Source organism: Oncorhynchus clarkii, chromosome 8, assembly GCF_045791955.1.
Source record: "Oncorhynchus clarkii lewisi isolate Uvic-CL-2024 chromosome 8, UVic_Ocla_1.0, whole genome shotgun sequence".
In the NCBI taxonomy this organism is placed as follows: Eukaryota; Metazoa; Chordata; class Actinopteri; order Salmoniformes; family Salmonidae; genus Oncorhynchus; species Oncorhynchus clarkii.
Genome location: NC_092154.1, coordinates 21,050,733 through 21,064,913, shown reverse-complemented (window position 1 = coordinate 21,064,913; position 14,181 = coordinate 21,050,733). Strand labels below are relative to the sequence as shown.

The following is a 14,181-nucleotide window of genomic DNA, read 5'->3' as shown; positions in this document are numbered from 1 at the left end:
GACACTAACATAAGGCAGTACGTCGATACACAAGAACAATACCAACTGGTGAGTGAACATGGGAGAGTGACATATAAAGGGGAGGAAATGATTAAGGTAATGGAGTCCATGTGTGAATCATAATGATTGATTAAAATCACCTGTGAATCATAATGATGAGTGTCAGGTGTGCGTAAGGATAAATCCCAGGACCAGTGGTTAGTACTCTGGCGACGTTGTACGCCGGAGGGGAGGAACAGGAGCAGACGTGACAGTACCCCCACAACCAGGGGGATGACCTCGAGGACGAGGAGCTTGTCGGCGAAGGTGGAAATCGGAGGATTAGGAAGAGCAGGAGACAATGGGGGATATTGGTTGACGCAATGGGGGGATAGACTGAAGTATGCAACTTAATATTGTGATTTTAATCAATAATCATGCATTTATTTAAAAAAATCCTCAACAAAAAAGCACAAATAGATGTTTACATCTACGGCAAAATCTATGACAAAATGCTTTCTGTCAGTTAATGTATGTGGACATCCCTTCAAATTAGTGGTTTCGGCTATTTCAGCCACACCCGTTGCTGACAGGTGTATAAAATTGAGCACACAGCCATGCAATCTTTATAGAAAAATATTGGCATTAAAATGAACTTACTGAAGAGTTCAGTGACTTTCAACATGGCACTGTCATAGGATGCCACCTTCCCAATAAGTCAGTTAATCTAATTTATGCCCTGCTAGAGCTGCCCCGGTCAAATGTAAGTGCTGTTATTGTGAAGTGGAAAAGTCTAGGAGCAACAATGGCTCAGCCTTGAAGTGGTGGGCCACACAAGCTCACAGAACGGAATCGCTGAGTGCTGAAACACGTAGCGCATAAAAATCGTCTGTCCTTGGTTGCAACACTCACTACCGAGTTCCAAACTGCCTCTGGAAGCAACGTCAGCACAAGAACTGTTCGTCGGGAGCTTCATGAAATGGGTTTCCATGGCTGAACAGCCGCATACAAGCCTAAGATCAAAAATGCACAATGGGTGTAAAGCTTGTCGCCATTGAACTCTGGAACAGTGGAAACGCATTCTCTGGAGTGATGAATCACGCTTCACCAAATGGCAGTCCGACAGACGAATCTGGGTTCAGCGGATGCCAGGAGAACTCTACCTGCCCCAATGCATAGAGCCAACTGTAAAGTTTGGAGGAGAAATAATGGGCTAGGGCTGTTTTTATGGTTTGGGCTAGGCCCCTTAGTCCAGTGAAGGGAAATCTTAATGTTACAGCATACAATGACATTCTAGATGATTCTGTGATTCCAACTTTGTGGCAACAGTTTGTGGAAGGCCCTTCAGCATGACAATGCTGCTGTGCACAAAGTGAGGTACATACAGAAATGATTTGTTGAGATTGGTCTGGAAGAACTTGACAGAGCCCTGACCTCAAACCCCATCAAACACCTTTCGAATGAATTGGAAGGCTGACTGCGAGCCAGGTCTAATCGCCCAACATCAGTGCCCGACCTCACTAATGCTCTTGTTGCTGAATGGAAGAAAGTCCCCACAGCAATGTTCCAACATCTAGTGGAAAGCCTTCCCAGAGGTGTGGAGGCTGTTATAACTTGTATATAATAGGCTGTTATATCCATATTAATGCCCATGATTTTGGAATGAGGTGTTTGATGAGCAGGTGTCCACATACTTTCGGTCATGCAGTCATTGTAAATAAGAATTTGTCCTTAACTGACTTGCCTAGTTAAATAAAGGTTAAATAAAACAATAATACAATATATATATATATATATATATATATACATTTAATTTTAAAAAAAGCTTTATGACCCAAAACTTAAAATATACATAAAAAGGTAAGAGTGACTCAAATCGTACCGGTTTCATGGAATGACCCCTTTATTGTGAGCAAAAAGTAACCGTTGTTGCGGCACAAGTGTTATTCCACAAGGCAAATTCAGCGCTTAATTAAGTGTTGCGCTCATGCAGCTCTCTGGTGCTAGAGGGGATATACAGTACTGGTGGGCTTATCCATATGCACGTCGCACTGTAGTTTAGTTCTTTCCAAACAGCTCTTCCAGCAGTCTCTGGTCTCTCTCTCTGCTGTATCCAACAGCATGTGAAGCAAAAGAAAGAAAGCTAGAACTTCTCCAACATGAGGTAATTTAATTGATGAAAAACGCATGCTGTCTGGCTGCAAATTTAAACAGACGCGTCAGCATACCCAAGCTTTTTTTCTCTTCAACGTTTTGGGACCAGCCTCTATTTGCTTTTAAAGTCCTGCTTGTAGGTCCTGCTTGCAATTAAAACATTTAAACATCCTGACATTAACAACTTGGACATTTACAGCTGTGCGTTCAAGGAGGAAGACTGTACACTGTGTACACCACTTTATTCCAAGGGACTGAGTGAGTGCTCAATAAAGACTCACCAATATTTTCATTTTCTTGCTCTTGCGTAAAGGGAAATTCAAGGCAAGCATGGAAGTTTGTAAAGGTCGTTTACTTGGTATCTCAGTCGCTGTTGCTCATGGATTTTTCTCGGGATCGTTGAACATTTTACTAAAATTTCTCATCACGACTTATAACTTCAACTACCTCACTCTCATCCAGTGCCTCACCAGCACGCTGGCAGCGATTACACTGGAGATACTGAGGAGACTGGGCAAAGTAGACATACCTCCGTTCAGTCTTCAACTAGCCAAAGTCTTCGGAGGTGTTTGTATTCTGTCCACATTACAGTCCACTCTAACACTATGGTCTCTCAGAGGACTGAGTCTACCCATGTATGTCGTTTTTAAACGGTGTCTACCGTTGGTCACCCTAGGCATCGGCGTTTGCGTTCTGAAGAACGGTATTCCGTCAGTGGGGGTCATAACGGCGGTGCTCATCACTACTGGAGGAGCAGCTTTAGCTGGTAAAATTACACTTATTCAAATAACATTAACTTATACTTACACAGTAAAGTAGAAACGAAACATCATAATTGATTCTAAATAGCCTATGCATAGGGTGCATACTACGCAGTAAGTTTTGATGATCAAACTGCAAAACAGCAATAATCTATCCTAGTGTTAATAATATTACAAATACACGAATGGTGTTAGTGTAAAAATAAAACAAAAAAACAAGAGATTACCACCGTTTTTTCTAGAAACGTCCCTTTGGTAAAGTATTCAGATGCAACAGCTCTCAATGTTGCCTCTACGGTGAGGAAAGTTCAGCATCATGCTCTGTCCCCTTTAGACCACACATTTAACGCACATCCTATCCATATGGATAGAATGTGTGTTAAAGATGTGGCTCCACACTACTTTTTAATAATGTTTAGAGCATCAGGATACCTTACAATAGGTTTCACCCCCCCCCCAAAAAAACTAATGTAATCACTTTTTTTTTTTTTTTTACTGTTCTCACCACTGTGTCTGTGTTTACTCAGGATCTGGTGATGTGACGGGTGACACGTTTGGCTACGTGACGGGCGTCCTGGCTGTGATCATCCACGCCTCCTACCTGGTCTTGATCCAGAAGACCAGCACAGACAGTGAATATGGCCCCCTCACGGCCCAGTACTCCATCGCCATCATGGCCTCCCCAGTTCTCTTAATCTGCTCCATTGTCAGCATGGACTCCATCAACATGTGGAGCTACACTGGCTGGAGTAACCCCTTCATCTCAGGCATCTTCTCCCTCTGCATAGTCATCGGCTGTGCCATGAACTTCACCACGCTGCAATGCACCTACATCAACTCGGCCGTCACCACCAGCTTTGTGGGAGTGGTGAAGAGCATCGCCACCATCACAGTGGGCATGGTGGCCTTCAGCGACGTGGAGCCCACCAGCCTGTTTGTTGCCGGTGTTGTGGTCAACACTGTGGGCTCCATCACCTACTGCATCGTCAAGTACTTTGAGACCAGGAGGAAGACCCTCTACCAGGACCTGGAGGAGCAAAGCAAGGACGAGAGTCTGCCTGGACAAACTTACATTGAGAAGAAGCCTCCCAACGGAGACCTGGAGCCCTTGCCCAATGGTCACGGATGGTCCGATGAAGGATCGATTGAACAGGTCCCCCCACAGGACCACCTCCTCAATGATCAGAGCCTCAGTGACTACCCACTTCCAGACACCAGCAACAGCATGGAGTCTGTAGAACTCCAGAGAGAGGCCTTTCATAACGAGAATCGGGCCAACCAGGCCAACCAGTCTGTGAGTGACAGTTACCTAAGGGTGTGTAGATCCATCCGTAACCTGCAGTTCTTGAACAAAGACACCTTAATAGATAATATGGAGGTGCAGAGCCCTTAATGGGGAATCACTCTCATTTCAAACCGTGCATGTTTTGTCAATCTTTTCTGTTTGTATGTTTTTTCTGTTTATTTGTAAGACTGGTTGGACATTGGGCACTGATTTAATGTTTAGAGATCTGTATTTTTATCATGGACATGCGCTTATGGAAGCAGTAAAGTCTTTTTGAGAAGATGGAGTGTTTATATGAATTGGTAAAAATATACTGACTATTTATAAAAGCATTTATGTTTAAATGTTTTATATGGATTTATCAGTCATATTAATAACAGGTGAATAGTTGATGGTAAATTGCTAAAACTAGGGGTCAAAGACATCTGATACCATAATAATGGAATACCTCCCAACCACTATTTTGCTGTATGGTAAACAAAATGAATTGTCTGTGTGACAGTGCATCGGGTATGGTTGATATGTATTTACATGTTATAAAAAGATTAATACCAGTTTTTTGCACAAAATGTTACTGCCTGTCCAGATTCTGTATAGTCCATGAATTGTGATATTTGTCAAGTGAAGAGCGATAGCAACTTCCATTTGCATGTACAATGCAAAGTACATTTAAATGTTTTTATGAAACTCTTCCACTGTGATGTTGGCCTCTTCTTTACGATAAATCCATTACATTGAAATCCATGGTAAATGTTTTAGCCAAATTGCCTTTCCATTGTGAAATCTTTTTGAATTACCAACAATAGATAACTGTTTTGGTAAGGTTCACTTAACATCAACACAATATAGGCGTACTGAACATTTCTTCCAGGGGCAGATAGATATGAGGTAATTGTATTTGTGAGGAGATCGTTATCATTAGAGCATATAGATCCTTAATGTCAACATTGGATTGGAAAGAGACTAGAGAATGACTTCGATCCTACGGAACACATCACTTCTCTTACTGGGTCATTAGTCAAAGTACACCACAACAATTCCCTCAGAGAAAGTCTCAACTGCTCTGGAGTAGAAAACAGCTATTTCACATCACACCCAAGGAGGATGCCTGTGTCATGATTAAAGTAATACTGCATACGTAGCTGTAAAGTAATGCATTCTCCAGTATGTCTTAGAACCCCTCCTTATCTAAACGTATGCAGTGAGAGTATGTCCTTCCAGAGTACCTGCAGGGAGAGGAGAGGGAGAAGTGTGAGCAATCGGTCCCCTCATCAACCAGAAAGAGAGAGGCCTGCAGTCAGCACATTAGTTGCAGGAAAATCCCAAAGTGCCTTTGAAATGCTCCATTGGGACTCTTGAAGCACAGATAAACCAGGAACTCTTGAGTGCTGATAACAGAGGACTTCAAGAAACAGGAACAGAAAAAAATTCAACTTTGTAAAGGAAAGGGGGGGGGGGGGGGGGGGGTCAGTCAAATGGCCAGGAAAGGAAACACCATGTCTGAATGGTTTTTAAATTAAACAATATTCAAGATTGGCTCTTATAATTTCGGAATGCAGCATATTTTCAATTATGCTGTTATCCGGGCATTCTCTCTGTAGACCACTGATTGTGGAATCACAGAGGGATATTTAAACACCTCATTAGCCATATCTGCATGGATGCTCCTAACTTTGTACAATCCATACCATGCAGCTACACTTTCTCATTTTGGCCTGCCCATCACATCCTCATCTATGTGATAAGGAAACTACTTTAATGAAATGTAATCTGTTTTTCCATTTTCCATTTTTGCTACCACTTACAGGTCCTTCAGAGAGCATTCACACCCTTTACTTATTCCACATTTTGATGTGTTACAGCCCGAATTCAAAAACTATTTTAAAAAATGTAACTTTATTTTGTGCTAATTCATTGAAAATGAAATACAGAAAAATCTTATTTCCATGACAATTCACACCCCTGAGTCATTACTTTGTAAAATCACCTTTGGCAGCGATTACAGCTGTGAGTCTTTCTGGGTGAGTCTCTAAGAGCTTTGCACACCTGGATTATACAACATTTGCAAGTTATTATTTTCAAAATTCTTCAAGCTCTGTCAAGTTGGTTCAAATCAAATGTGATTCGTCACATACACATGGTTAACAGATGTTAATGCGAGTGTAGCGAAATGCTTGTGCGTCTAGTTCCAACAGTGCAGTAATATCTAACAAGTAATCTAACAATTCCACAACAACTACCTAATACACATAAATCTAAGTAAAGGGATGGAATAAGAATATGTACATATACAGTGGGGCAAAAAAGTATTTAGTCAGCCACCAATTGTGCAAGTTCTCCCACTTAAAAAGATGAGAGAGGCCTGTAATTTTCATCATAGGTACACTTCAACTATGACAGATAAAATGAGATTTTTTTTCCAGAAAATCACATTGTAGGATTTTTAATGAATTTACAGTGCCTTGCGAAAGTATTCGGCCCCCTTGAACTTTGCGACCTTTTGCCACATTTCAGGCTTCAAACATAAAGATATAAAACTGTATTTTTTTGTGAAGAATCAACAACAAGTGGGACACAATCATGAAGTGGAACGACATTTATTGGATATTTAAAACTTTTTTAACAAATCAAAAACTGAAAAATTGGGCGTGCAAAATTATTCAGCCCCTTTACTTTCAGTGCAGCAAACTCTCTCCAGAAGTTCAGTGAGGATCTCTGAATGATCCAATGTTGACCTAAATGACTAATGATGATAAATACAATCCACCTGTGTGTAATCAAGTCTCCGTATAAATGCACCTGCACTGTGATAGTCTCAGGGGTCCGTTAAAAGCGCAGAGAGCATCATGAAGAACAAGGAACACACCAGGCAGGTCCGAGATACTGTTGTGAAGAAGTTTAAAGCCGGATTTGGATACAAAAAGATTTTCCAAGCTTTAATCATCCCACGGAGCACTGTGCAAGCGATAATATTGAAATGGAAGGAGTATCAGACCACTGCAAATCTACCAAGACCTGGCCGTCCCTCTAAACTTTCAGCTCATACAAGGAGAAGACTGATCAGAGATGCAGCCAAGAGGCCCATGGTCACTCTGGATGAACTGCAGAGATCTACAGCTGAGGTGGGAGACTCTGTCCATAGGACAACAATCAGTCGTATATTGCACAAATCTGGCCTTTATGGAAGAGTGGCAAGAAGAAAGCCATTTCTTAAAAAGTGTCGTTTCAAGTGTCGTTTCAAGTTTGCCACAAGCCACCTGGGAGACACACCAAACATGTGGAAGAAGGTGCTCTGGTCAGATGAAACCAAAATTGAAGTTTTTGGCAACAATGCAAAACGTTATGTTTGGCGTAAAAGCAACACAGCTGAACACACCATCCCCACTGTCAAATATGGTGGTGGCAGCATCATGGTTTGGGCCTGCTTTTCTTCAGCAGGGACAGGGAAGATGGTTAAAATTGATGGGAAGATGGATGGAGCCAAATACAGGACCATTCTGGAAGAAAACCTGATGAAGTCTACAAAAGACCTGAGACTGGGACGGAGATTTGTCTTCCAACAAGACAATGATCCAAAACATAAAGCAAAATCTACAATGGAATGGTTCAAAAATAAAGATATCCAGGTGTTAGAATGGCCAAGTCAAAGTCCAGACCTGAATCCAATCGAGAATCTGTGGAAAGAACTGAAAACTGCTGTTCACAAATGCTCTCCATCCAACCTCACTGAGCTCGAGCTGTTTTGCAAGGAGGAATGGGAAAAAATGTCAGTCTCTCGATGTGCAAAACTGATAGAGACATACCCCAAGCGACTTACAGCTGTAATCGCAGCAAAAGGTGGCGCTACAAAGTATTAACTTAAGGGGGCTGAATAATTTTGCACGCCCAATTTTTCAGTTTTTGATTTGTTAAAAAAGTTTGAAATATCCAATAAATGTCGTTCCACTTCATGATTGTGTCCCACTTGTTGTTGATTCTTCACAAAAAAATACAGTTTTATATCTTTATGTTTGAAGCCTGAAATGTGGCAAAAGGTCGCAAAGTTCAAGGGGGCCGAATACTTTCGCAAGGCACTGTATTTGCAAATTATGGTGGAAAATAAGTATTTGGTCAATAACAAAAGTTTATCTCAATACTTTGTTATATACCCTTTGTTGGCAATGACAGAGGTCAAATGTTTTCTGTAAGTCTTCACAAGGTTTTCACACACTGTTGCTGGTATTTTGGCCCATTCCTCCGTGCAGATCTCCTCTAGAGCAGTGATGTTTTGGGGCTGTTGCTGGGCAACACGGACTTTCAACTCCCTCCAAAGATTTTCTATGGGTTTGAGATCTGGAGACTGGCTAGGCCACAACAGGACCTTGAAATGCTTCTTACGAAGCCACTCCTTCGTTGCCCGGGCGGTGTGTTTGGGATCATTGTCATGCTGAAAGACCCAGCTACGTTTCATCTTCAATGCCCTTGCTGATGGAATGAGGTTTTCACTCAAAATCTCACAATACATGGCCCCATTCATTCTTTCCTTTACACGGACGGATCAGTCGCCCTGGTCCCTTTGCAGAAAAACTGCCCCAAAGCATGATGTTTCCACCCCCATACTTAACAGTAGGTATGGTGTTCTTTGGATGCAACTCAGCATTCTTTGTCCCCCAAACATGACGAGTTGAGTTTTTACCAAAAAGTTATATTTTGGTTTCATCTGACCATATGATATTCTCCCAATCTTCTTCTGGATCATCCAAATGCTCTCTAGCAAACTTCAGACGGGCCTGGACATGTACTGGCTTAAGGAGGGGGACATGTCTGGCACTGCAGGATTTGAGTCCCTGGCGGTGTAGTGTGTTACTGATGGTAGGCTTTGTTACTTTGGTCCCAGCTCTCTGCAGGTCATTCACTTGGTCCCCCCGTGTGGTTCTGGGATTTTTGCTCACCGTTCTTGTGATCATTTTGACCCCACGGGGTGAGATCTTGCGTGGAGCCCCAGATCGAGGGAGATTATCAGTGGTCTTGTATGTCTTTCATTTTCTAATAATTGCTCCCACAGTTGATTTCTTCAAACCAAGCTGCTTACCTATTGCAGATTCAGTCTTTCCAGCCTGGTGCAGGTCTACAATTTTGTTTCTGGTGTCCTTTGACAGCTCTTTGGTCTTGGCCATAGTGGAGTTTGGAGTGTGACTGTTTGAGGTTGTGGACAGGTCTTTTATACTGATAACAAGTTCAAACAGGTGCCATTAATACAGGTAACGAGTGGAGGACAGAGGAGCCTCTTAAAGAAGAAGTTACAGGTCTGTGAGAGCCAGAAATCTTGCTTGTTTGTAGGTGACCAAATACTTATTTTCCACCATAATTTGCAAATAAATTCATTCAAAATCCTACAATGTAATTTTCTGGATTTTTTTCTAATTTTGTCTGTCATAGTTGAAGTGTACCTATGATGAAAATTACAGGCCTCTCTCATCTTTTTACGTGGGAAAACTTGCACAATTGGTGGCTGACTAAATTATTTTTTGCCCCACTGTAAATATATGGATTAGTGATGACCAAGCGATATAGGCAAGATGCAATAGATATTATGGAATACAGTATATACAGTTGAAGTCGGAAGTTTACATACACTTCGGTTGGAGTCATTAAAACTCATTTTTCAACCACTCTACAAATTTCTTGTTAACAAACTATAGTTTTGGCAAGTTGGTTAGGACATCTACTTTGTATAGGACACAAGTAATTTTTCCAACAATTGTTTACAGACAGATTATTTCACTTATAATTCACTGTATCACAATTCCAGTGGGTCAGAAGATTACATATACCAAGTTGACTGTGCCTTTAAACAGCTTGGAAAATTCCAGAAAATGATGTCATGGCTTTAGAAGCTTCTGATAGGCTAATTGACATGATTTGAGTCAATTGGAGGTGTACCTGTGGATGTATTTCAAGGCCATACCTTCAAACTCAGTGTCTCTTTGCTTGACATCATGGGAAAATCAAAATAAATCAGCCAAGACCTCAGAAACAAAATGGTAGACCTCCACAAGTCTGGTTCATCCTTCGGAGCAATTTCCAAATACCTGAAGGTGCCACGTTCATCTGTACAAACAATAGTACGCATGTATAAACACCATGGGACCACGCAGCCGTCATACCGCTCAGGAAGGAGACTTATTATATATCGGATGGGGCCACAGTGTCTCCTGACCCCTCCTGTCTCAGCCTCCAGTATTTATGCTGCAGTAGTTTATGTGTCGGGGGGCTAGGGTCAGTTTGTTATATCTGGAGTACTTCTCCTGTCCTAATCGGTGTCCTGTGTGAATCTAAGTGTGCGTTCTCTAATTCTCTCCTCTCTTTCTTTCTCTCTCTCGGAGGACCTGAGCCCTAGGACCATGCCCCAGGACTACCTGACATGATGACTCCTTGCTGTCCCCAGTCCACCTGGCCGAGCTGCTGCTCCAGTTTCAACTGTTCTGCCTTATTATTATTGGACCATGCCGGTCATTTATGAACATTTGAACATCTTGGCCAGAAGAGGACTAGCCACCCCACATAGCCTGGTTCCTCTCTAGGTTTCTGCCTAGGTTTTGGCCTTTCTAGGGAGTTTTTCCTAGCCACCGTGCTTCTACACCTGCATTGCTTGCTGTTTGGGGTTTTAGGCTGGGTTTCTGTACAGCACTTTGAGATATCAGCTGATGTAAGAAGGGCTATATAAATAAATGTGATTTGATTTGATTTGGAAATTAGCTGACCTCGTCATCTGTAAGGTTGGGTTGGCAGGTAGCCTAGTGGTTAGATCATTGGGCAGTAATCAAAAGGTTGCTTGTTCGAATCCCTGAGCTGACAAGGTCAAATCTGTCGTTCTACCCCTGAACAACGCAGTTAACACACTGTTCCCAGGTAGGCTGTCATTTTAAATAAGAATTTGTTCTTAACTGACTTGCCGAGTTTAAAAAAAGGGGGCCAAGCAGATTACATGTTTTCTTTGCCATTTTCGAAACATAGCAATGTTTAAGACATGGATTAAATATTGTAATGTTAACAAGGTAGTTCATGTTTTCATATTATTAGCTAAACATAACATTTTTAAACAGTGAAATTGTTGCAGAAATCAGTCTTGTTTGCATAGCGATGATGAAATGAAATCATTTAGGCCGTAAGGATCTCCAAAATTCTAATCATCATCAATTCTAATCACAGCGTTGATATAGCAAAGGACGCTAGTAGTTTATCGAATCCCATTGTGACATAGAGGAGGACACTATTTGGCCAGGGGACATTACTTGGGATGGGGGCCCCTCAGGGGAGCATGCTTAGTCCCCTCAAGTACTCCCTGTTCACCCACGACAGCGTGGCCAACCACGACTCCAGAACCATCATTAAGTTTGCTGACGACAAACAGTGGTAGACCTGATCACCGACTATGAGACAGCCTATAGGGAGGAGGTCAGAGACCTGGCAGTGTGGTGCCAGGACAATAACCTCTCCCTCAATGTGAGAAAGACAAAGGAGCTGATTGTGGACTACAGGAAAAGAAGGCCGAACACACCCCCATTCACACCGACGGGGCTGTAGTGGAGCGGGTCGAGAGTTTTAAGTTCCTTGGTGTCCACATCACCAACAAACTATCATGGTCCAAACACACGAAGACAGTCGTAAAGAGGGCACGACAACACCTTCCCCCCCCCTCAGGAGACTGAAAAGATTTGGCTTGGGCCCCCAGATCCTTAAAAAGTTCTACATCTGTACCATCAAGAGCATACGATGGTGCAGCTGGTTGGTTGCATCACCGCCTGGTATGGCAACTGCTCGGCATCTGACTGCATCAACCCCCCCCCCCCCCCACCTTCTCTCCTTGCGTCTGCTTCCAAGGAAGGCTTTCGTCTCCTGCCATAATTTCCTCACAAGTCCAGGATATCTTCTCCTCATTGATCTCCTCCCAAGCCCAGGATACCTTCTCCTCCTGGGCACGCTGCTTGGTCCTGTTGTGGTGGGATCTTCTGTTACGATCGTCGTAAGCATACTCAGACCAAAGCACAGCACAATATGGGTTCCACATGTTTATTTAATGAAACGCACAGAAACAATAAAGAATAACTGAAGCGTGACGTTCTGGAGTGCTCACAGGCAACTACACAAAAACAAGATCCCACAAAACACAGTGGGGAAATGCTGCCTAAATATGATCCCCAATCAGAGACAACGATAAACAGCTGCCTCTGATTGGGAACCATACCAGGCCAACATAGAAATAAACAACCTAGATAGGAACACCCTCCTAGTCACACCCCGACCTAACCAAAATAGAGAAATAAAAGGCTCTCTATGATCAGGGTGTGCCAACTAGGCTGTTTGAGAAGGTTTGAATCCTAAGCAACCTGCATATACAGTGCCTTGCGAAAGTATTCGGCCCCCTTGAACTTTGCGACCTTTTGCCACATTTCAGGCTTCAAACATAAAGATATAAAACTGTATTTTTTTGTGAAGAATCAACAACAAGTGGGACACAATCATGAAGTGGAACGACATTTATTGGATATTTCAAACTTTTTTAACAAATCAAAAACGGAAAAATTGCCAGCCCCCTTAAGTTAATACTTTGTAGCGCCACCTTTTGCTGTGATTACAGCTGTAAGTCGCTTGGGGTATGTCTCTATCAGTTTTGCACATCGAGAGACTGACATTTTTTTCCCATTCCTCCTTGCAAAACAGCTCGAGCTCAGTGAGGTTGGATGGAGAGCATTTGTGAACAGCAGCTTTCAGTTCTTTCCACAGATTCTCGATTGGATTCAGGTCTGGACTTTGACTTGGCCATTCTAACACCTGGATATGTTTATTTTTGAACCATTCCATTGTAGATTTTGCTTTATGTTTTGGATCATTGTCTTGTTGGAAAACAAATCTCCGTCCCAGTCTCAGGTCTTTTGCAGACTCCATCAGGTTTTCTTCCAGAATGGTCCTGTATTTGGCTCCATCCATCTTCCCATCAATTTGAACCATCTTCCCTGTCCCTGCTGAAGAAAAGCAGGGCCAAACCATGATGCTGTCACCACCATGTTTGACAGTGGGGATGGTGTGTTTAGGGTGATGAGCTGTGTTGCTTTTATGCCAAACATAACGTTTTGCATTGTTGCCAAAAAGTTCAATTTTGGTTTCATCTGACCAGAGCACCTTCTTCCACATTTTTGGTGTGTCTCCCAGGTGGCTTGTGGCAAACTTTAAACGACACTTTTTATAGATATCTTTAAGAAATGGCTTTCTTCTTGCCACTCTTCCATAAAGGCCAGATTTGTGCAATATACGACTGATTGTTGTCCTATGGACAGAGTCTCCCACCTCAGCTGTAGATCTCTGCAGTTCATCCAGAGTGACCATGGGCCTCTTGGCTGCATCTCTGATCAGTCTTCTCCTTGTATGAGCTGAAAGTTTAGAGGGACGGCCAGGTCTTGGTAGATTTGCAGTGGTCTGATACTCCTTCCATTTCAATATTATCGCTTGCACAGTGCTCCTTGGGATGTTTAAAGCTTGGGAAATCTTTTTGTATCCAAATCCGGCTTTAAACTTCTTCACAACAGTATCTCGGACCTGCCTGGTGTGTTCCTTGTTCTTCATGATGCTCTCTGCGCTTTTAACGGACCTCTGAGACTATCACAGTGCAGGTGCATTTATACGGAGACTTGATTACACACAGGTGGATTGTATTTATCATCATTAGTCATTTAGGTCAACATTGGATCATTCAGAGATCCTCACTGAACTTCTGGAGAGAGTTTGCTGCACTGAAAGTAAAGGGGCTGAATAATTTTGCACGCCCAATTTTTCAGTTTTTGATTTGTTAAAAAAGTTTGAAATATCCAATAAATGTCGTTCCACTTCATGATTGTGTCCCACTTGTTGTTGATTCTTCACAAAAAAATACAGTTTTATATTTTTATGTTTGAAGCCTGAAATGTGGCAAAAGGTCGTAAAGTTCAAGGGGGCCGAATACTTTCGCAAGGCACTGTACATAGT

At 42.4% G+C, this 14,181-nt stretch overlaps 1 protein-coding gene across 1 annotated transcript; it reads left to right on the top strand.

Moving 5' to 3' along the window:
* The first annotated feature begins 2,463 nt into the window (after positions 1-2,463).
* Positions 2,464-4,287, top strand: LOC139415573 (solute carrier family 35 member D3-like). Its single transcript, XM_071163684.1, has 2 exons — positions 2,464-2,899; positions 3,422-4,287. The coding sequence occupies exons 1-2, from the start codon at positions 2,464-2,466 to the stop codon at positions 4,285-4,287; spliced, it is 1,302 nt and encodes a 433-aa protein (XP_071019785.1).
* The last annotated feature ends 9,894 nt before the right edge of the window (positions 4,288-14,181 follow it).

What these genes read in the sequence shown, in the direction of transcription:
- LOC139415573 (XM_071163684.1), top strand. Translation starts at nt 2,464, where the DNA reads ATGGAAGTTTGTAAAGGTCGTTTACTTGGTATCTCAGTCGCTGTTGCT. An exon ending in TGGAGGAGCAGCTTTAGCTG is followed by an intron (nt 2,900 to 3,421) that starts GTAAAATTACAC and finishes GTGTTTACTCAG; the next exon opens with GATCTGGTGATGTGACGGGT.